General features: G+C 60.7%; 2 protein-coding genes across 6 annotated transcripts; one reads left to right on the forward strand and one right to left on the reverse strand.

Annotated features, from left to right (window-relative positions):
• Nucleotides 1–1,022: 1,022 nt before the first annotated feature.
• GIT1 (GIT ArfGAP 1) lies at nt 1,023–15,169 on the forward strand. 4 transcript variants are annotated; one of them, XM_044248248.1, is made up of 21 exons: nt 1,023–1,136; nt 6,693–6,826; nt 7,259–7,371; nt 7,489–7,594; nt 8,119–8,336; nt 8,422–8,516; nt 8,853–8,895; nt 10,612–10,638; nt 10,808–10,856; nt 11,313–11,385; nt 11,974–12,071; nt 12,469–12,589; nt 12,713–12,846; nt 13,011–13,163; nt 13,288–13,518; nt 13,608–13,661; nt 13,840–13,926; nt 14,046–14,119; nt 14,223–14,405; nt 14,523–14,586; nt 14,742–15,169. In XM_044248248.1, the coding sequence occupies exons 1-21, from the start codon at nt 1,085–1,087 to the stop codon at nt 14,952–14,954; spliced, it is 2,322 nt and encodes a 773-aa protein (XP_044104183.1). In that variant the 5' UTR covers nt 1,023–1,084; the 3' UTR covers nt 14,955–15,169. The 4 variants fall into 4 exon arrangements, with proteins under 4 accessions (XP_044104183.1, XP_044104184.1, XP_044104181.1 ...); XM_044248249.1 differs by having other exon boundaries at nt 1,024–1,136; nt 12,469–12,580; XM_044248246.1 differs by lacking the exon at nt 10,612–10,638 and having other exon boundaries at nt 1,029–1,136.
• Nucleotides 15,170–16,529: 1,360 nt separating this feature from the next.
• On the reverse strand, nt 16,530–20,671 carry TP53I13 (tumor protein p53 inducible protein 13). 2 transcript variants are annotated; one of them, XM_044248250.1, is made up of 7 exons: nt 20,284–20,322; nt 20,006–20,047; nt 18,659–18,804; nt 17,894–18,022; nt 17,577–17,768; nt 16,938–17,493; nt 16,530–16,856 (listed from the first exon to the last, which is right to left on the reverse strand). In XM_044248250.1, the coding sequence occupies exons 2-7, from the start codon at nt 20,010–20,012 to the stop codon at nt 16,744–16,746; spliced, it is 1,143 nt and encodes a 380-aa protein (XP_044104185.1). In that variant the 5' UTR covers nt 20,013–20,047; nt 20,284–20,322; the 3' UTR covers nt 16,530–16,743. The 2 variants fall into 2 exon arrangements, with proteins under 2 accessions (XP_044104185.1, XP_044104186.1); XM_044248251.1 differs by lacking the exons at nt 18,659–18,804; nt 20,006–20,047 and adding an exon at nt 20,548–20,671 and having other exon boundaries at nt 20,284–20,352.
• Between the last annotated feature and the right edge of the window lie 1,168 nt (nt 20,672–21,839).

Below are 21,839 nucleotides of genomic sequence, written 5' to 3' on the forward strand. Positions count from 1 at the left end.
CGCTTCCTGTCCCCCCACCTACGCCGTCTCCGTGTGAAGTCTAGGAAGAAAGGCCACCGTAAGAAAAGATCCCTGTATGTTGTGTGCACACGCCTTGGACACATAAAGCTGCGGTGGCCCAGAAACACCGTGGAGGGAGACAAGGCGAATGCAGAGTGGTTATTACGGCACACAGGCACAGTGGTCACTCCTCGGGAGGTCTTTAAAAACTGCCCAGATTCTTTTCTCTTGGGATGGAAGCATGGATGAGGTAGAGATGTATTTTTAGCTGGGAGGCAGGGGAACACCTGGGCGTCCATATTGTTGGCGTTGTGCGTAATCAGCAAGGGCGTGACCACACGCACACCTGGACACTTAGATGTGGATACACGGGGGACCAGGTCGTACACCTCACCTCAGCCAGACATAGGCGGGTACCCCAAACCACAGCCCTTTGACGAGGAAGGGGGCCTGGGCCTCCAGCCCCTTACTCTCTTCCCTGTTCCCCAAGGGTCACTGTCCCCGGACTTGAGCCACCGGACCGCCCTCCACCTGGAAAGCGAAGGGGATGGGGCTGTGAGGGTAACTCACACTGCCGTAGGGCCGGGGAGCGCGGGAGCCGAGCCCAAGGCCCCAGGCGACGCCGCCCTCTCCGGTCTGCCTAGCTGCGGCCGCTGGCCCTTTAAGCGCCCCCGCCCCCTCCCGCCCGCGCGGCCGGCTTCCTTTCTCTGGGAGGCGCGGCCCGCAGGGCCGGGCGGCGGGGCGGGTGTGCGGGCCGCCCCTCCCCCGGTGGGCAGGGCCTGCGCGGCTTCCTGCAGGAGCGGCCCGGACCCGCGCAGGGGGCGGAGAGAGCGAGCGGCGAGCGGCGGCAGGGCGGCGCGGGGCGGCGCGGGGCGGCGCGGGGCGGAGGGCGCCGGAGGGCGAGCGGGCAGGCGGGCACGGCGGGTTCCGGGCCAGCCCCGGGGGCGGACGGTTGGCCGGGCGCGCGGAGCCTAGCCGGGGCCTTGCCGGAGCCGGGCCGGGCAGCAGGGGCCGCCGCCGCCCGGGCCCGCCGCCCGCGCCCCCCACGCTGGCCCAGAGGGCTGCGGCCGCGTCGCCGCTGAGGATGTCCCGGAAGGGGCCGCGGGCGGAGGTGTGTGCGGACTGCAGCGCCCCGGGTAAGCGGGGCCGGGCCGGGGGCGGGACCGTGCGGCGAGGCCGCCGGGCGGGCGCCGGGGCCTGGCGGGAGCGCCGTGCGGGGCCGGAGGGCGGGGCAGGGCCGGGGGGCTGCGGCCTCCGGCCTGGGCCCCCGCCCGGGCCACTGCGGAGCCGTGTCCTTGGCGGGAGGGCCAGCTGGGGGGCCTCGGTTCCCTTGCGTCCGTGGACGAGCGAGGAAGGACATTCCCGGCGCCACCTCCCACCCCTCAGTCTGAGGGAGGCAAGCAGCTAGCTGCCCCCCCTTCTGTCTCTGTATCCCGACGGAAGCGCCAGCCTGGGGTGGCAGGAGGGCTGTGGCGGAGGCCAGCAAGGTTTAGGAGGTGGGGGCGAGTGTGGTTTTGTGTCATCTCAGTGCCACCCCCGCGTCTTGCACCTGCTGCTCGCATGGTCTGCGCGCCCGCTGAGGTGGCGGAGGTCAAGGGGCAAGAGAGCTGGGCAGATGGGCCAGGAGGGGCCTGGATAGTGTTTCCTCGTGAGCAGACGAGGGGTAGCTGCTCCGAGGACTCCCTGCCCCTGGTTACCAAGGCCGGGGCTGGCTCCTTGCAGGGCCTGGTGTTGAGGGCCAGTACAGCCTGGGCATCTCCCTCGGAGGCATCCCCAGGCTGCCTGGTGACTGTGAGCAACTAGACTCAGCTGTCCCCGTGTCCTGTGAAGGCCTGCTTGGGAAGGTGGGCTGAGCATTGTCCCAGCTTGGACACTGACCCCTCCTGCCCCTGTGGGCCCCTCTGGCCAGAAATGGGCAGGAAGCAGTACCCCTGGGTTGTCTGGATTCCCAGGACAGGGCTGGCTTCCTGACTGTATTTACTGTGTTGTTTCCCTTCTTCCCAGCACGGTCAGGTCCAGGCTGATGTGAAAGCCCCCTGAGCTGCTGAGGAAGTGAGGAGCAGTGACCTGAGATGCTGCTGCTACCTGCTGTTGTGGGAGGACACTGCCAGTGATGGGGCTCAGCAGCTGGCCTGGGGAAGGAAGCTCTGGCTCTTGTCCATCCTTTTTTTTTTTTTTTTTTTTTTTTAGAAAAGGAGCTATCTCCCTGGGAGACCTCTGGGCAGGCTCAGGGTGTCTGTGAACTCCAGGGGGACTAAGAGCACAATTAAGTGTGAGAGTGGGGAAGTTCCATGGGGTCTAACTTCCAGCCACCCTTTGGACAGGCCCAGGACCCCAACAGGTTGGGAACCATAGATGCTCTGGTATTCTAGCATGAGGAATATTGGGTAACTGTGGGTGCCTGGCAGAGGCAGGGTACTCTGGGTGGCTGTGACCCGGGGCTCCTCTCAGGGCATGTCACGATCTGGAGGGCCATGAAGAAGCTACCGGGGCTGATGGATCCTTACCCTAATGAGCCGAAAACTGTGATCCCCTTCCCCCAGCTGCAGGCCCTCTCTGCCTGTCCCAGGCTGTTCCATACCTCTGGGGGGTGGGCATAGCATGGGGGTGAGGGTGGAAGATCCAGAAGGCCTGGGAGGAAGGTGTTTAGCAGACACTCATCCTAGGTCCTCACTGTGACCCATGGCAAGACTTTGCTCACTCTGGGCCTCAGTTTCCTCAATTGTGAGGCAAAGAAGTTGGAGTAGAATGGTTTTTGAAGACCATCCCATCTTCAAGTCTGTGTGCTTCTGATACTCAGCCAAAGGGACATAGGGCAGAATCAGCAAGGCAGCTGTCCTTTCTCCACCACGTTTGACTGTTTGAAGTCTCTGGATGCCAAATGGGTTCAGGGAGGAGTGGTGTGTTATCGGATGTCTTGGACTGTTTGATTCTGGTCTGCAGTCACTGTCGCACAGAGGCACAGGTGCGCCAGGTACAAGTTAGGATAAGGGTTAGGGCCCCCTGATCCAGGACACAGCTCCAGGAGAGGAGGGCTGGTGGGGACAGTGAAGTAGGCAGGGTACTGACAAAGTCTTGACCCTCACCCTACCTCGGCGCCTTGCATGGTGTCTGGCACATGATATACCAGGCACTCCCTGAGTGTTTGGTTGCTTGTCAGGACCCCAGCTGGCCACTTGGGGCTACCCCATTCCCCCACTGTCTGATGCGAGGAGTGGCGCTCTCCGTGTGGGAACTGGAGCAGCCCAGGTACGGGGGCTTGAGGGTAGTCAACAGTTGGGACCCCACTGGCCTCTGCCTCTTACCCGGTCATAGGCTTCTCTCGCTGTGAAAGGGCTTCGAGCCCTAGGAGTGGGGCCGTGACCTTTTTGTGGCTGGTTAATGTGGGGAGGATGTAGGGGTGAAAGGTGACCGCAGATGTCCTCCCTCCGTTTCCAGGCCCGGGCATACAGGTGACCGGTGTATTTTGTAAGGCGGCTGGAGGTACCATGACCGCTGTGGCTGCTGGTGCCCCTTCGCCAGGTGCCACGTGTGTACCTGCCTGTCCTGGGAGTCCAAGGGAGGGGCAGGAGTCCAGGAACTCTGGAGAATGTGTTCTCCCTGCTTCCTTCCCCTCCACTCCCTCTGCCACATGGTCCCAGCCTAGCCCACAGACCTGTTCCTCATCCCAGGGTCTCCATCTTAACTCTCCCACCTTGGCAGCCCAGGTCACAAGAGTGAAGACCTTGGGGTGCCTGTCCTACAGGCTCTTGGGTGAGCAAGGATGCTACTGGCTAGGGACATTTGGAAACCCACAGGCTCATTTGGATTGCAGGGTGGGAGTGAATGGGGGCTTTCTTCACTTTTATTGAGATTGAAGTTATGTACAGCCGAATTCCTGCACCTTACGGTTTAAGCCGCTAACCCATGTGACTACCACTCCAGTCAAGAGGTGGAGCATTCCTGTCCCTCTCTGGGCCTTTCTTCTGCGCCCTCCCAGTCAACACTGCCCCCCAGAGGTAACCACCCTCCTGACCTTTATCCCCATGGATTAATCTTGCCTGCTTTCAAGATGGTGCGCTTCTCCCTCTTGTTTAGGGAGGCTCTGCTCAGGAGACCCAGGCCTTTATAGCAGACCTGCTGCCCCTAGAGGCCGGTCATGGCTTTGGGTGGTGACTTGAGTTCACCTTAGCAGAGGCCTTAGTGGTTAATGTCATCCCAGGATCCCTTCTAGGACCCCTCCTACTGTTTGCCCACATATTCCAGACACCCTGTCCTGAGGCAGAAGCCCTGGGGGAAGGTTGGCAGGATGCTGAGGAGGTTACCACTGTCTCCTAAACCGGATGTTCCCTGGGGGCCCTTGGCTAGCTCAGTCAGTAGAGCATTTGACTCTTGATGTCCAGAGTTCAAGCCCCATATTGGCCGGTGGGCATGGAGCCTACTAAAAACAAAACACCTTATGTCCCTGTCCTTTCTACCCCAAGTTTGACCTAAGGGGCCTCTTGGGGGCAAGGGTCCCTTAACCTTAAACCACAGTAGTCATTTGACTTACAGAAACCCTTCTGGCCTGAGGAACTGGCCTAAGTGAGGTTTAGCGGCCCCAGCTTGAGTAGGCCCAAAGCCCCTTGGGCATTTAAGAAGTCGGTAGTAGGGTTAGGGTGTGCTTTTCATCTGTGTAATGAAGAACTGAGCTGGCCCCAGTGTTCCCCCTGCCAGGGTGGTGTCCCCAGCTCAACCTTCCTATTTCAGGTCACTGTGGAGGAGAGGTAGGACCCCTCCTTCAGGCTGGGTGAGTGCCCAACAGAGCCTGGGACCCAATTCCCCAAATCCGAATCTCTTGGTCACTGCCATATTCAGAGGCTCACCATGTCTGGCCTGGCTCTGGAGATCTGTGCAGTCCTCTCCGGCCTGGCTTCTCCGGGCAGACCCGGGGCCTGGGGTGGAGGCCTTAGGGCGGCCCATTTATGATCCTGGCCTGGGCGGCTCCCCACTTACAGGAAACCCCACCATTTCAACAAGAGGAATTTAGGCTGCGTCATTTCCAGCTTCCTGCTTGAGCTGCTGGAGGTGGCTGGCCTGCAGACCCCTCACCCAGTGGTGCTTGGGAGTGGGGGGAGGGAGTTTTCCATGTGCCTCACTGGGGTCCCTCCCTGTTTGGGTAAAGCCAACAGAGTGTCCTAGGGCTCCCCCTGTTGGCACAGGCAATGGGTCCCTGAGATCAACTCCCAGAAAAGTATATGGCAGGCACCTTGTTGCCCTGTATTTTTGTCGGACACTTAAAGAAGCCCAGACCCAAGTAGCTGAACCCCCTCTTTCACTTCTTGTTTCTTCCCTGTCCCTATGGAGGGGATACTTGCTGTAGGCAGAACTCAGGCTGCTCCCTGATTCAGTCTCCTTACAATTCTCTTGGGAACTTCTATGGAAGTTCTTGAAGGGAAGGGTCTGAGAATTGCCTTCTGGTTGGAGAGTTTCTCATTACCCCAAGTCTGACCCTCCCCTGGGGGGCCCACGCCCACCTCTGGACTCCCTGAGCACTGCCAGGCATGCAGAGAGCCAGTCCCTCACTCCCCCCCCCAAAAAAAACAGGGCTTCCTGAGATTGGGGCGGGGGGCCTGGGCAGAGCACAGTGTCCTGGGAGAGAGGCTCCCTGCCCCCCGCTCTCTTGAGGCACACAATGGCTGCTTTCTCCCCCATGACCTTTCCACAGCCTGAGCTGTATACAGCTGTCTCCTCCCCCTTTCCCAAGGGGCCCAGGATGGGTGGCATCTCCCCTGCCCTTGAAAAGGACCCCAGGAGCTCCCACCCTCTCCTGGCCCCTCCTTCTTGTCTCCAAAGTTTCCTTCTCCCCATGGAGTGGATAGTGGCTTCCAGGGCCCTTGCCCACTTGGGGCTTCCCCCTTAGGGGCAAGAGCAAAAGTAGAGCACTGGGTGTGAACATGGCCCAGTGTCTGGCATCTCAGAGCCTGGGTCCACATCCCAGCAATTCCACTCATTAGCTGTGTGAACTTGAGCAAGCGCTCTAACCTCTCTGAGCCGCGGTTTCTAATTGGGAAAGCAAGGATAGCATTTCCTGCCTTGCCTGACAGTGGTGAGAGACAGTGTGCGTACAGGTCCAGCTTGTACGCGGTGGGTATCCAGCATTAGTTCTTTTACCCTCTCCGGCCCTATTTAAGAGGGGCTCCCGCTCAGCCCATCAGTGATGATAACAGAAGGCTCAGCATGAAGAGGCCTCTTCCTAGCTAAGAAGAGGGTGGAAGCAGGAGCCCGTAGAACGGTGGGATGGGTCAGGTCGGGGAGCCTGTGGGTCCCACAGAAGCCTGGGTGCAGGAGGGATGGGGCCCTGCCCAGACCCAGGAGGAATGCCTAGGGCTGTCTGGCAGGTCCCCTGTGAGGGAGGTCTGGGCCAGCTGTCTTGTTCCCTGGGAAAGGCTGCAGGACAGGAAGCCATGCCCATTGAGTCGGCCCTGGGGACCCCTCCCCCCAGACAGGCCCAGGCATAGCTGTCAGTCACCTGCTGTGCACCTTAGGGGATCCCTCCTAGCCTAGCTAGGCTTCCTCATTGGTTGGTAACCTGTGTGTCCCGATGGTCCTCTGCTCCCTGGGCTTTGGGAAGCTGAGTGAGGGACTGCGTCAGCCTGGCGTGAGCCCAGAACAGGGGCACAGGAGACACTGGCCCTGATGTGGGCTTGGCTGACCCAGCCCCCACCCCGCAGACCCTGGCTGGGCCTCCATCAGCAGGGGCGTGCTGGTGTGTGACGAGTGCTGCAGCGTGCACCGGAGCCTGGGCCGCCACATCTCCGTCGTCAAGCACCTGCGCCACAGCGCCTGGCCTCCCACACTGCTGCAGGTACGTGGCTGTCCAGCTGGTCCCCAGGTGCACGCGCCCCCATGCGCACCACCCTGGATCCAGCAGCTCCCAGAGGGCAGAACCCAGCCTGTTCTTCTGGCCTGGCAGACACAGGTGCTAACACTGGGGTCTCCCAGGCCGGGGCCCTCTCCCCAGCCCTGTCACATCTTAGCTTGACCATTTAGCACCAAGCAGGTCACTTAACCTCTCTGAGCCGTGGCACGCTTGCTGGGAGACCTGAAGTGCTACACGGGACCCATGTGCTCAGGCGGCCCGACCAGGTGGGGTGGCGGGGTGCTGGCAGCAGGCACACAGGAGGCCCCCTCAGTCCTGTCTCCAGCCATGCCGGCTGTGGCCAGCGCATGGCGGTGCCCCCCCACCCCAGTAGCTGGCGCACAGCGGGCACCCGCACTTGGCGCCTCTTCTCTGCAGATGGTGCACACGCTCGCCAGCAACGGGGCCAACTCCATCTGGGAGCACTCCCTGCTGGATCCCGCGCAAGTGCAGAGCGGCAGGCGCAAAGCCAACCCCCAGGACAAAGTCCAGTGAGTTGGGCTGGAGGGCTGGTGGCAGGGGCCGCGTGGCCTGGGACGTGGATCCAAGGGGTGGCCGGGTGACTAGCCTCTCCCGCTCTCCCCGATGCGCCCCGTGTACCCGCCCAGCCCCATCAAGTCAGAGTTCATCAGGGCCAAGTACCAGATGCTGGCGTTCGTGCACAAGCTTCCCTGCCGGGACGACGACGGGGTCACTGCCAAAGACCTCAGCAAGGTTGGAGGGGCCCCAGGGAATGGGCGGGCCTCCTTTCTTGACACCTGCGACACCCTGAGGGTCCGCTCCTTTGTCACCACGGAGCCTGAGGCCCCAGAGGCATTGGGGTCAGGCAAGAAGAGTGGGCGCAGCAGGGAGATGAGACTGCATGGTCAGGCGGCATATGCAGCTGAGCCCCTCAGCTCCTCCATGGACACCCCAGGGCTCAAACCCCACCAGCTGCCATCCAAAAGCTGGGAGAACTTGGGGCCGTTTCTTAGCCGCTCCGAGCCTCAGTTTGCTTGTCTGTAAAATGGGAAACAAATCCCAGCATCTCCCTGACAGACACCATCTGTGTCAAGCAGTGCTAACGGCACAGGTGGATGTGACTGACAGCCGGGCCAACCTCTGTCCTCCCTCACAGCCCAACTCCAGCTGGGACCCCGGGAGCCCGCGGGAGGCCCAGTAGCTGCCTTTTGTGGTGTGGCTGGAGGAGGGGAGGGGCCCCACGCACACGTCTGCTGCACACTCTGCTCCTTTCGCAGCAACTGCACTCAAGTGTGCGGACAGGCAACTTGGAGACGTGTCTGCGCCTGCTGTCCCTGGGCGCCCAGGCCAACTTCTTCCATCCAGAGAAGGGCACCACACCTCTGCACGTGGCTGCCAAGGCGGGCCAGACCCTGCAGGCTGAGCTGCTTGTAGTGTATGGGGCTGATCCTGGCTCCCCCGATGTCAATGGCCGCACACCCATTGACTATGCCAGGTGAGGGCCAGGTGGTGGGTGAGGCTGAGCTGGGTGGGCGTGGTGGACGGCCGCTGCAGGGCTGAGGCATGCCCCCTCCCCACAGGCAGGCGGGGCACCATGAGCTGGCGGAAAGGCTAGTCGAGTGCCAGTATGAGCTCACTGACCGGTTGGCCTTCTATCTCTGTGGACGCAAGCCGGGTGAGCGGAGCTCGGGGCGGGTCTGGCTGGGCCAGGCAGGTGGGACCCAGACACACCCCAGCAGCAGGTGCCATGGTGACAAAGCTGGCTGGGGAACAGTGTTGCTAGGCAACTGGCTCCTGTGAAATTGATGCAGGCTCTGGGCTCCTGCACGCTGGGATGGGGAGTGGGGGTGGGCCTAACTTCAGTCCGCTCCCAGGGCGCTTGGGGGTGGCCTGCCCTCCTCCCTGTCCCCTGACACTTCTGGGTGCCACGCCCTGATCATGGCAATGAAGTGGGCTCCCAGCTGCGAAGGCCACCCCGCACCAGTGACTTGGCATTTTTATTTTTGTTCAGATCACAAGAATGGGCATTACATCATCCCACAGATGGCTGACAGGTGAGCGCCCACCTGATGCCCCTTCCTAGAGGCTGTCGGGTATCCTTTGGGTGTCTGGGCCTCAGTGCCTCCACCCCTCCCTTTCCCCAGGCTTTAGGGTCCCCCATCATCGGGGGCCTGGCAGTAGAAGCATTTCTGTCCAGTCTTCATTCCCCGATGCTGGGCCCCAAGGCAGGTGACAAATGCCAGCTTGGCGCGTGACCAGCACAGCCTGAGCCCCACGGCTCTCCCGCACAGGCTTGAGTACCAGCAGTGCCCACCCTGGGAGTGGTGGATTGCTGCCTTATGCTTCCAGTGGCACTCACCCCACTAGAGAATCTAGTAAAAAGATATGGGCTCCAGGGATTTGACTCACTTTGGGACTATTGACCAGGTCTCTGTGGCGTGCTCAGAAATTGAGTGGGGCTGGGGGCAGGGCACAGCACCACTGAGGTGTTTCTGTCTGTGATCAGCAAAGGCTCTGGCGCCTAGGCTGTGGGGGACACTCCCTTGGCTCACAAGATGGTTGCTCACGCCACCTGCTGGCCACCTCTGCTGGCCAAGTCTTGCCAAGCTTTGCCGGCAGGCCTGGATCTCAGAGAGAGGTGGCTTTCCTCCCTCTCCAGTGGCTAGCATGGGCAAACAGGGATGGTCAGGCCTAGGCACCTTGGATCCATGAACCCAGACCTCCTCTGTTATGAGACACCGGGACTCCCTCCTTCTTCTCTGGTTTTATTCTGCACTGTGTGTGTACCTGGATGCTTCTGGTGTGTGTGTTACAAACACATCTGGGCGTGTACTCAGGGAAGTGGTGACAGAACACCTTCCTGGTGCCGGCCGCTTTTTTTGGCCCTGAGACACAGGTGACTCAGACAAGATCTCTGCCTTTAAGGAGCTTACAGTCTAGAGTGAAGCTGCCTAGTCAGACAGCTCTAGTTGGGGGCGGGGGGTGGGCATCGAGAGAACTAAAGGCAGAGATGGTATAAAGGAGCAAAGTCGTGCTGGGCACCTCGGGCAGTCGGGGCAGCCGGAGCACCATGCAAGGAGCAGGGAATCCCAGGAGCGGGACCGGAATAGAAACAGACGAGAGAACAGCCCATCCCGTGAGCCCCAGCAAGAGGAGACAGTGTGTGGAGTCAGCTCTGCCATGTGTTGGGTGTTTGACTTCAGACAGGCTACTGAACCCTCTGAGTCTTCGTTACCCCCTGGAAAGGAGGTCAGCAGCACCTACCTTTTTGGGGCTGTTGAGAGGATTGGGTAAAATGATGCATGCTAAGCTCGGAGCGTATTTTTTAAGTGAGCTTTTTGTTGGAGTGCGGCTGAAGTATGCCGTATGTATCTTTGGTCATTGAGTTGTTTTAAGGCCGGGGGTAGAGTGGTCCGATCCCCTGGCTGCTGGCTGGAAACAGGGATTGTGGGGGTAAGCTTGGAAGTGGGAAGATGGGTGAAGAAACTGATTCGAAGGCCCAGGGATGAGGGACTGATGGGGAACCTGGGGACAGCTGCCCTGGGGTTTGAGGGTGAGGGGATCTCCAGTGCCCCCTGCCACCAGGAGCAGACGCTGGTGTGGGGTGAGTGGGGCTTGAGAGAGAGCAGGCGGGTGTAGGAGCAGGTTGGGGGGGTGGGAGATGAGTTCGTGGTGTGCATGGTGTCCGTGGGTGTGCCCCTGTCGCCCTGCTCCCGGGTAATTGCTGCCTCTGTCCTGTTCTTTCCTCTGCTGCCTCTTTCTGGACTTAGATCTCGGCAAAAGTGCATGTCTCAGAGGTATATGGTGCCTGCCATGGTGGCAGGCTCTGGAGGTTGGGCAGGGGGCGGTGCTTGGTGTACGGCATCTGGGATGTTGTCTTCCCGGGGTCCCTGCATGTTCGGGAGTCACCGGCAGGGGCCTGGCCAACTCTCATGTCTGCCCGTTCCCATCTCCCTCTATCCACAGCCTAGACCTGTCCGAGTTGGCCAAAGCCGCCAAGAAGAAGCTGCAGGCGGTGAGTCCCCTTGGACAGACAGGCTCTAACACTAGGAGCTGCCCGCATCTCTGACCCTCCACCCCTCCGTCAGTTCCCGTCCTTCCTCTGACCTCGTATCCTTTTCCAAGTCTTGTGCCTGCCCCTCACTCTAGCCTTCCTGGCTCCCTTCCCCCTACCTCCCTGGCTTTTGTCTTCGACGCTGGCTCTGCCCTCTGCAGGCTCCAGGGCCCTGGCTTCACCTCTGACCTCCAAAAGCACTGACTGATCTGATCTGGTCTCCCTCCTGTCCTCTCCCACTGAGGAGTGTGACAGAGAGACCCCTGCCCCAGTTTCCAGTTCTGAGACTACAGGGATTGGGCAGCACATGGAACACAAGCCATTCCCCACATCTTAGGACCTCTTGCTTGAGCTGGCCTTGTCAGTACTGGGGACCAACTGATATGACAAAGCCTCTGTCTCCCTTTTTGTCTCTAGCTCAGCAACCGGCTTTTTGAGGAACTTGCCATGGACGTGTACGATGAGGTGGATAGAAGAGAAAATGACGCCGGTGAGCCAAGAGGGCATCGGAGGTCATGCATGGGTAGACGAGATGAGGTTACCTGCCCACCTGCTGGGGAAGGGCTAGGCCCTCTTGTGGTTCTCTGGTCCTTTACTGGGGACTGTGAGGGGCTGCTTGGGGTTGGTTGGCTCAGCAGTTCCACAGAGCCGCCCCTGCTGGCTGTGAGCGGCTTGGGCAGCCTCCCTGGCCCGGCGGCCTGTTTCTCCACCCACCTCTGGACTGGGGCTCATCTCGGCTCTGGCTGCCTCCCACTTTGGCTCACTCCCCAGTCCCACTCCGCCCCCCTCTACACCACTCCTTCCAGGCCACAGCCAGATTCCAGACCAAACTCTGGGCTGGGCCTGGCAAGAAGGAGTCGCCTTGTTCTGCTCTTCATCGGCCTCGCTGGCCTCGCCCAGCCTTGCCCTGACTGGACCCTGCTTCCATTGTCTGAAGACCACCCCTGTTTTGCACACCAGCACTTGGTGGGCTTGGGGAGGGGCGAGGAAGGCTGTGCTCAGCACTTCCTCACCTCTGCCCTGTGGGCCTGGCCGCATGGACACTCTGGCTGACGTGCTCCCTGCCCCTCCCCCGCAGTGTGGCTGGCCACCCAGAACCACAGCACCCTGGTGACGGAGCGCAGTGCCGTGCCCTTCCTGCCCGTTAACCCCGAATACTCGGCCACACGGAATCAGGTGAGGGGGCTGGGTGGGGGGCCTGGGGCCATCTCCTCCCCTCCGGGGGTTGCCAGCTCTGTGGGCCCTGCCCTTGCTCCGTGGCTGCCACCTGGGCCGCAGCCTGGGCCTGCTCTCCTCCCCCAGCCTAGGGCTCCCTCAGGGCTCTGCCGGTGCTGGGCTTTGGAAATGGGAATCAGGCTCGGTTTTTGAGCCACTTGCTGAGCAGCTTCCAGGGGGTGGGGGCAGGATCCCAGCCTCAGGAGCTCCCCAAGAATCACCCAGAATCAGTGTTATCCCTGACCCCCTGCTCTGGCCATGAGCCAGGTAAAAGGGGGCTCCCTTGCAGCTTGGTTCCCCCTGCCCTGTCACCTAGAAGGGGGCCCCTCTTGCCAGCTGGGTTCTTTCTGGCTTGTAGGGGCGGCAGAAGTTGGCCCGCTTTAATGCCCGAGAGTTTGCCACCCTGATCATAGACATTCTCAGCGAGGCCAAGCGGAGACAGCAGGGCAAGAGCCTGAGCAGCCCCACAGGTGGGAAAGGTGTGGATAGGGCGGTGGGTAGTGGGCACTTTTCTAGAATATTCTCTTTTGTGGCTCCCTTTTGGGGTGGCATGGTGGAAGGGTTGTGTGGCTGGATCCTGAGTGATGGGACTGTGTCCTCAGACAACCTCGAGCTCTCTGCAAGGAGCCAGAGTGACCTCGACGACCAGCACGACTACGACAGTGTAGCCTCGGATGAGGACACGGACCAGGAACCCCTGCGCAGCGCTGGTGCCACTAGGAACAACCGTGCCCGGGTCTGAGCACTGCCCCACCCTGGGCCTCCACCAAGGCCCAGCTCTGTCCCCTTAGAGCCTGGGGCTTCGGGGACAAGTGGGCTGGTTACGGCCTTTAAGAAGAGCCTTCTGTGGGTATTTACGCCCTGCCCTGAGGGCTGATGAGCCTCTGTCTCACTCTGCAGAGCATGGACTCCTCAGACCTCTCTGACGGGGCCGTGACCCTGCAGGAGTATCTGGAGCTGAAGAAGGCTCTGGCCACCTCCGAGGCGAAGGTGCAACAGCTCATGAAGGTCAACAGCAGCCTGAGTGATGAGCTCCGGAGGCTGCAGAGGGAGGTAGGGACGGCTGCGCTGGTGGGAGGGGGGGGCTCCCAGCGTCCTGCTTGGAGGACCCCCTGCTCCCAGAGGTGGGGGTGCTACCTGGAGCCCCCGGAGGTTCTGACACCCTGTGCACTCTCAGATCCACAAACTGCAGGCAGAGAACTTGCAGATCCGGCAGCCGCCGGGGCCGGTGCCCACAGCCCCGCTGCCCAGCGAGCGGGCAGAACACACGTCGATGGGGCCTGGTGGGAGTGCCCACCGCAGGGACCGCCAGGCCTTCTCCATGTATGAACCAGGCTCTGCCCTGAAGCCCTTTGGGGGCCCACCTGGGGATGAGCTCACCACCCGGCTCCAGCCTTTCCACAGCACTGTGAGTTGCCCATGGGTGTCAAAGACTAGGGGAGACAGGGCGGGAGCTGCCATGGGGCCCTCCGTGATGCCTCCTGTGCCATCTCCCAGGAGCTGGAGGACGACGCCATCTATTCAGTACACGTCCCTGCTGGCCTTTACCGGGTAAGCAGGGCCTGGGACATGAGGGTCCATGTCTGCAAATGGGTTCTGAGCCCCAGCAGGTGTGGCCTTTGCGTTGACAATGGCTGGGCAGGGGGAGGACCCGCCATGCTGGGAAGCTGGAAGGCGGGGTAGGGGGAGCAGGGAGGAAAAACTTGACTCCAGCCCTCCTGGGTTTCAGATCCGGAAGGGGGTGTCGGCCTCCGCCGTGCCCTTCACTCCCTCCTCCCCGCTCCTGTCCTGCTCCCAGGAAGGAAGCCGTCACACGGTAACGTGCCCATCCCCGTTGCAAGGGACAGGCCAAGTGAGGTGTGCACGTGGAAAGTGATGGGCTGTGTGGGTCTGTGAATGTGTACGTCATCTACTACCCCTTCCCCGATCCTCCAGAGCAAGCTTTCCCGCCACGGCAGCGGTGCCGACAGCGACTATGAGAACACACAAAGTGGGGACCCACTGCTTGGGTGAGGCACTCTGGGAAAAAGGCTGAGCGGGCCCTGCCGTGTCTGTGAGGGTGCCAGCAGGTGGCCTTACCACTGGTATGTCTCTCTCTCACCCTGGCCTCAGAATGGAAGGGAAGAGGTTTCTTGAGCTGGGCAAGGAAGAGGACTTCCACCCAGAGTTGGAAAGCCTGGATGGAGACCTTGACCCTGGGCTTCCCAGCACAGAGGATGTCATCCTAAAGACGGAACAGGTCACCAAGAACATTCAGGAATTGTTACGGGCTGCCCAAGAATTCAAGCACGACAGGTATGGGGGTGGGACGTGAGGCTCTAGGGGCCCCTGGGTGTTGTGGAGGGGAGGGGGGCCCGCCGGTGTTCCATTGTCCCTGGGAACCCTAATTTTTACCCTCCCCTCCCCCCAAAGCTTTGTGCCCTGCTCAGAGAAGATCCATTTGGCTGTGACCGAGATGGCCTCTCTCTTCCCAAAGGTACAGGGGCTGGAAAGAGGAGCAGGATTGAAGGGTCTCCGGGTGGGACAGGTGCAGGGAATGGGAGCCCTACCTGGGTGCAAAGGAGGACACACTGGGCCATGTTCATGGCTCATGGTTTGAAGTCCAAGGCCCAGCTCCCTCCTCCCCTCCAGAGGCCAGCCCTGGAGCCTGTGCGTAGCTCGCTGCGGCTGCTCAATGCCAGCGCCTACCGGCTTCAGAGCGAATGCCGGAAGACCGTGCCCCCGGAGCCGGGCGCCCCTGTGGACTTCCAGCTGCTGACTCAGCAGGTGATCCAGTGCGCCTACGACATTGCCAAGGCTGCCAAGCAGCTGGTCACCATCACCACCCGAGAAAAGAAGCAGTGACCACTCTCCCTGCACCCTTACCTGCACCCTGGGACCTCACTGGCCATGGGAGCTGGGCCACTCCAGACACTAACCCCCACCCCAACAGAGCCGCTGGCGCAAGTGCCCTTAGTGCTGCCACTCTCCCCTGGCAGCCAGGCGCCCTGGTGCCCGCCCCCCCTCAAGCCCCCAAGGTTGGGGAGGTGGGGTGGCAGGAGCTTCTGTCCCCCACATTCCATGCACCTCCCCCTGTACATAGCATTCCCCTCTTCCCCCTCCCCCAGCGTGCAGGGGCCTGTAAGGCATCACTCCCAGCCCCTAACCCTCGGGGCACCCTCAGCCAAGGGTCGGGTGGGGACACTCCAAGTGGGGCCATTCCCCCTCCAGGTACCCCACCCCATGAGCCAGTTCAGCCCTACCGGGGGCTGAGCGGGGGCATCCTCTCCTTTGTACATAATCTCTGGATGTCCCTGCCCTGTAGCCACCAGCCCCCCTGCTGCTCTCCTTTAATGCCAAACGGCCCCTGTCCGAGCACAGGCCCCAGCCTGTTCTCCCAGGGCCCCTAGCAGCAAACACTGGAAACTTTTTTTCTTTCTTCTCTTCCACTCCTTAATTTTAACATTGTGGTAACTGAGTGTCCCTGCGTGCCTGTGTGTGTGTGCGGGGCGGCAGTGCCGTTCCGGAGGCCTGGCCCATCTGGAGTTCTGTGAAGGGTGAGGGGACCAGAGCAGCAGGACCAGTGTCAGGGGTCAGCCCCCCTTCCCCATTCTTGGGGCCAGGGACTGCTGGTAACCAGCTGGGGTCCAACCCGTTGCCTCCCCTCATCTGTTTCCCTGATTCATATCCCTTTCTCTATGAACTTAACAAAAACCACTTCCCTGCATCTCGCCTCCACCTCCCTTGTGGAGGGGGATGTGCTGGCTGGGGCAGCACTGAGCATCTGAGCCTGGGGCTGGCTCCCCGGGGTCCCTGACTCAGCTGAGAGCCCCCTACTCATAACCTCTGAGAGGCCAGCACCTACCCTGCGGTATCTGGGTATCTGGAATCTGGGCTGTGGCCTGGGAAGGCTGGAGAGGCAGATGGCAGTGCCTACCGGCTCTCCTCCCTGTCCTGCCTCTGTCCCAGGGGCCAGGCTCTACCTGTATGGTGGTGGGTGGGCTGACTGTCAAGACGTGTGTCATGTACATTTGTATCAAAAATAAATAAGTGACCATGTGCTGTTGCTGACGCTAGAGAATGGTGGGGGTGGGGGACTGAGGAGGTGGCAGATGTGAGGGAGAAAGACCAACCTGTTGAGAACATGAAGCAAATGAAGATTCCTGCTACTCCAGCCCTGGAACTCAGAATGACAGCCTTTGTGTTCTAGAAAAGGAGCTGGGAAATAAGGTTTCCCTAACTATGGCCACTTCCCCACTCCCCACCATGGCAGCAAGTAGGGCTCTATCAGCTCCTAAAACTACAGCTAAGGCCAGGTATGGGGAAGGGGTGCCTAACTTGCTGTTGTAAACGCCCACTTCAGACAAAACCTGAATGGCCTCGGCTGGCGTCCTGGGTTGGAAGTGTCTGTGTGGCTGACGCAGAAGTTCAATCCCAGACTCTACCAAAATAATTTAATTAGAAACACAGGCAAGGGAGGCGGAAAGGGCCCCTTTCCTCACCGGAAGAGCAGAACACCCCACAGGGACGAGCCCCTTCGCAGTGCTGAGGCGGGTCTGCTCCATCTGGCCACCAGGGGGCGACCCTGCGCAGGGTCCACGTGGCAGAGGTCGCAGCCTCCCGGGTGACAAAGCAAACCTGCCACGGTGGCAGGTCAGTCGGAGCTGTCCCCATCTGGGCCGCTGTCCGGCGTGGGTGGGAGCAGGGGTCTCCGGCGGGAGCGCTTGACCCGGCGCGGGGGCATGAGCAGCCTCCTCTTGAGCACAGCTACGGGTAGGGCGGGGACCGGTCAGAGCACCGCAGCAGGGCCAGGGCGGACCTGGGCAGGCAAGGAGGGCGATTGCTCACCGGCTACCGTGTCCTGGCTGTCGGCCGTGGGCTCCCAGTAGATGCTCTCCCCGCGTCGGAAGTTTCGATGCAACCGAGTGCAGAGCGTGGCCAGAGTGAGCAGCACCAACAGGAAAGTCAGGGCCATGGCAGCCCAAGCGGCCTCCTCCGTGCGTGGGGTGGGGCCCCGGGCCACCCGTGGAGGCACCGCTGCCCGAGGGGCTGGGGAAGCCTCCTCTGGACATGTGCAGCTCCCTGAGCTGCTCTGCCTTTTGGGCACTGGAGCCTCTAGACTGGAGCTGGCATTGTGTCCAAGCCCCTCAGGCAGCACCGGGGGAGTGGGCACAGATGGCGCCTCACCCCCGGCAGCCCGTACAGCCAACACTGGCTGCTGGGGACCCTGGCTCTGCGGGGAAGCAGAGGAGAACCTCAGGCCTGAGGGGGTGGGCCGGAGACCAAGGGCAGCCCGCAGACCCCGCCTCTTGGCACCACCAAGAGACAGGTGCCTGGGCCCTCCAGTTGCCTCCTCTGCACCAGGGGGCTGCCAGCTCCACAGAGTAAAGGCCAAAGCTGAAGCCTGGGGACAGAGATAGCAGTCACCTTTTACTCTGCCCAGGTAACCCAAGGACCCCACCACCAACCAAGCCCAGCACCCCTCACCTGCACACACCCTCTCCAGCACAGTCTCCCTCTACCTGGCCTTGGCACCAAGGACCCAGAAAGCCCATCAGAGCAGAGCCATGCCTTCTTCCTCTGCTTCCGCCGCCACCTCCTCTTCAGCAAGCGGGCAGCCCGGGCCGGCTCTATCCACGCCATCTCCAGCACTGCGCCCCATGCTGCCAACACCAGGGGCTAGGAAAGCAGAGCTTGGATGAAGGTGGGGAGCAAGCAGGAGGAAGTCTCTGCGTTTTCCCTCCCCTGCACACGGGGCTACCGCCTCTGCCAGAGCCAGACAACCACCTTTCATAACCACTTACCCGCTCCTGAGTAAGGCTAGGGTCAGCGGCCAGTGAGGGCTGGGCCACACAGACGTGGGCCAGGAGGGCAAGCTGGAGCTTCAGCCAAGGGTGTGCACAGGGGTGGTAGAAGAAGCGGACATCCTCGGTCTAGAGAAAAAAGCATGGAGACACCACGCCAGGCACAGGGCACTCTGAGAATCCCAAGGTCTCCCATCCTGGGGGCCAGCTTAAAGGGATCCTGGGGGTGGCCAGATGACAGGGTTCAGGAAAGGACAAAGAGCTGGTGCTGGCAAGCATTCCCTCCGGCCTCTCACCCCTCCTCCCCATCAGGTGCCACCCCTCGAAGCTCACAGCTTTGCTGACAGCAAGCCTAGTTAATGCTGTCAGGCCCCATCGTTCAGCTGTTACTCCTCTGCGCCTGCAACAATGGCTCCACAGGCCCCCGGTCTAGACTAGAAGCATCCCCCACATGGAGACCAGGTCTTCTATTTATTGATTCTATCCATATATTCAATCTTTCCCCCACACATCCAAATACAGGGCACTCAGGCAACAGGTGCACGATCCCACAACAGAAACACTTCAACTACTATTAATTATTCTTTGAGCTGGCCTGACACTCAGCACTGTGCCAGATGTTATAGGAGATGCCAAAAGACAACTCCTGGACTCTGCGGGGAACATAAAGGAAACTCAGGGCAACAGAACCAATGCAAATGAAAGAGCAAACTAATAAAACTCAACGAGAGTAGTGGCTCATAAGAGCTAAGTTGTATGCATTACGTGAATTTGGAGAAGGTGATGAATAAGGGCTGGCGTGATCGGGCATGTTCTCGAGAAAGCTGACTCTCGCACTGGGCTTTGGAGGTGGATGGGATGGATGGCAGGAGGGCTGGGCGCTACCCACTTCAGCTTCAGGTGAGGAGAGGCTGGTGTGGAGAACAAGCAGCAGCAAAGGTAGAGCAGTGGGAATGAGGCTGGAACTCAAGTGTGGTGAGCAAACAAACACAAATGGAGAGGGAACCAAAGACCTGGGGATGTCAGATGAGGCTTATTTAGGCAGGGCCCCAAAAGCTGGGGGTGGCAACTGGTGAAAGGCATCAGAAAAAAAAAGCCATTGAAGTTTCTGAACAGAGGAATGATCTAATGAGAGGATGTCTGAGGGAAGGAATCCGGTAGGTGGCATGAGGTTTCTTGGCCTGGAGCTCTTACAAGTTTCAAAAAAAGAGATGTGGGGCACCTGAGTGGCTCAGTCATTAAGTGTCTGCCTTTGGCTCAGGTCATGATCCCAGGATTCTGGGATCAAGCCCCATTATCAGGCCCCTTGCTTGGTGGAAGGCCTGCTTCCGTCTCTCCCACTCCCTCTCCTTGTGTTCCCTCTCGCTGTCAACTAAATCTTTAAAAAAAAAAAAAAAAAAAGATATTTCAAAAGGAAAAACCAAAGGGTCAGGGAAGCTATCTGACCACTGTCAATGAAAACAGAGGTGGCCATTCAATGTGAACCTAGGTTTTGGTGCCTGGTAACCCCGGGCACACACTATCTCATACAGGTTCCTACTGCCCCCAAGTACCATTACACACAATTCATTTTAGGCCTCGGGAGTAGGGACATTACTCACATCCCCTCTTAAGAAAACTGGGTCCCAAAGGCACCTGAGTAGCTCAGTGGGTTAAGCCTCTGCCTTCTGCTCAGGTCATAACCTCAGAGTCCTGGGATCAAGCCTCCCCTGTGGGTGGGTGCTCCGCTCAGTGGGGATCCTGCTTCTCCCTCTCTGCCTGCCTCTCTCTGCCTACTTAGAACCTCTGTCAAATAAAATCTTTAAAAAGAAAGAAAGAAAACGGGCCCAGAGAAGTCAGGAGAGTTCCCACAGTCACACAGAAGAGTGGGGGCATGGGTCGTTTCTTTTTGGTCAGAGTTCCCCTTGCAGCCTCCTGCCGCGGGGCAGACAGCTAGCTAGCTACTCTACAGCATTCCTGACACAGCACTGGCAGGGCAGGGGCCCATGGTTCCCTGTCCAGCGACTGAGAACACGGTCTCGGTGGGGAATGGAGCTGGAAAGCCTAAAACGCGGAGCAAGCCTGCAAGGAGCTCACGGTTTCCCACCAAGGAGGGCTCCCGCCTGTACATACCTGCCATCGGCTCCTCCGCGCGTAAGTCACTCTCGGTGACACCTGTGCACGGGGGGGGGGGTCGGAAGAGGACTTAGAGCAGCTGGGGGACTCCGTGCGGGGGAAGGAAAGGGACAGCAGGCCCCATACCGCCGGCTGGGAGGGAGACGTTGGCAACTGACGGCCAGAGGAACCGGCAGAGGTCCTCAGAGGATGACTGTGGAGGGCGCAACCGGGCCAGAGCGGGGCCGGGATGCTCCTCCACACCCCTCTCTCCCACCCCACCACCAGGCTCCTACCTGTGGCGGCAGAGGCCACAGGCCCTCGGGACAACGGGCTCCCACTTCCTCCTCCGGCTCGGCCACCACCTGTGGGTCCAAGGCCCAGAAGAGCTGCGGCACTGGGCTTGGCTTGGGCCCTGCCCTCCCCTCCCAGGCCCAGCCCGCCGGGGGTGGAGGGGGTTCCTCTTAGTCCCCTCCACGCGCCCCTCCTTCCAGGACGAACTTTCGGCAAAGCGCTTTGAGATCTCAGGCCGAAGCCTGCTCGGGAGCGCGTCGCCTTACCTCACTAGGACCTAGGAGCCCCGCAAGGGCTGCCAGGAGAAGCAGCTGGGGGGAAGGCGGAGGAGGCGCCATCCCGGCCAGCCCGGGGAGCTGGCGGCCGCTGGGCAAGCCAGGGAGCGCGCGCCCCTGCGTCGCCCCCCGCACCGCCCCCCTGCCCACGTAGAACCCGGGCTCGCGCGCTCGTCGTCCCGCCCCAACCCCCACCCCCAGGCCGCGCGCCCCGACGCTCCAGGGTCGGGCCCCCCCTCGCCCCGCCCCCGCAGCTGCGAGCTACTCTCGCCCCGCCTCCGCCCCGCCAAGGCCCGCCCACAACCGCGGATTTGGCGCGCACGCGCCCTAAACTCGAAGCCGGAAAAGTTTTGTGTAGGATCCCGGGCCTGAGTGGACTGTGCTGCCAGACCCGCGGGGAATCCCTCCTTCGCCCGCGCTTTCGTCCCATCGCGTCTCCGCGGCCTGCAGCCTGGGTGGGATCCTGGAGCGGGGCGAAGGGCGGGAAATGGGATCCCGGTGAAGCGAGTGGCTCCGGAGGTACGCTCCTCCGGCAAACCCGCTTCAGACACGTCAGTATGACCTGCAACTAGAAGAGGGGCAGAATCAAGAAGTCCGAGCTGCGAGAGGAAGAGAGTCCCCGCTCTAGAGCTTCACCTTCAGTCCATCCCACTCATGCCCTCGCGAAGAGGGCCCGAACCTAGCCAGAGGAGCTTCGGAGGGTCTCGGGCCTCTACCCTCCGCAGGCCCAGAAGTCCCAAGAAGCCGAAGCCGGGCCTGGGCCCGCTTTGCTCCCCGACGCCCGCCTCCACTCTTGTCGTTTGTTCAGCGATGGCCGGCGTGCTCTTAGGAAGACATTTGTCACCGTGAGGTGGAAGATGCAGGGGGAGAGGGAAGCGTCGGCTCGGCTACCCTCTTCCCAGAGCCCTTCACCTTGGCCTGGCTGAGGATTGAGGAAAAACGGGAACTTGGGTGGAGGGTGAAGGTTGAGATGCCCAGCCTCAAACTTAGAAGTAGAGCGAAAACGGGTTATTTCGAAATAAAGAAAGAACGTGACTTACAAGAGGGTTATTTACCCATCCCTCCCTTGTTCCCCTGTAATTGCCAGCTACTGAAATGATGAAGGGACTGCAACCCACCCCCTGCCACGGCCCCATCGCAGACTGACAGGCATCCCCGAGCAGGACGTCTGAATGCCTCTTTCCCCCCAGCTTGGGGCTGCTACTTCTGGGGAAGCCCTGCTCAGGGAGCGGTGTTGAGGATTTCCATCAGCTGAAGCCAGGCTCCCGGGAGCCCCCATGCTC

The sequence above is a fragment of the Neovison vison genome, chromosome 5 (assembly GCF_020171115.1).
Source record: "Neovison vison isolate M4711 chromosome 5, ASM_NN_V1, whole genome shotgun sequence".
Lineage (NCBI taxonomy): Eukaryota > Metazoa > Chordata > Mammalia > Carnivora > Mustelidae > Neogale > Neogale vison.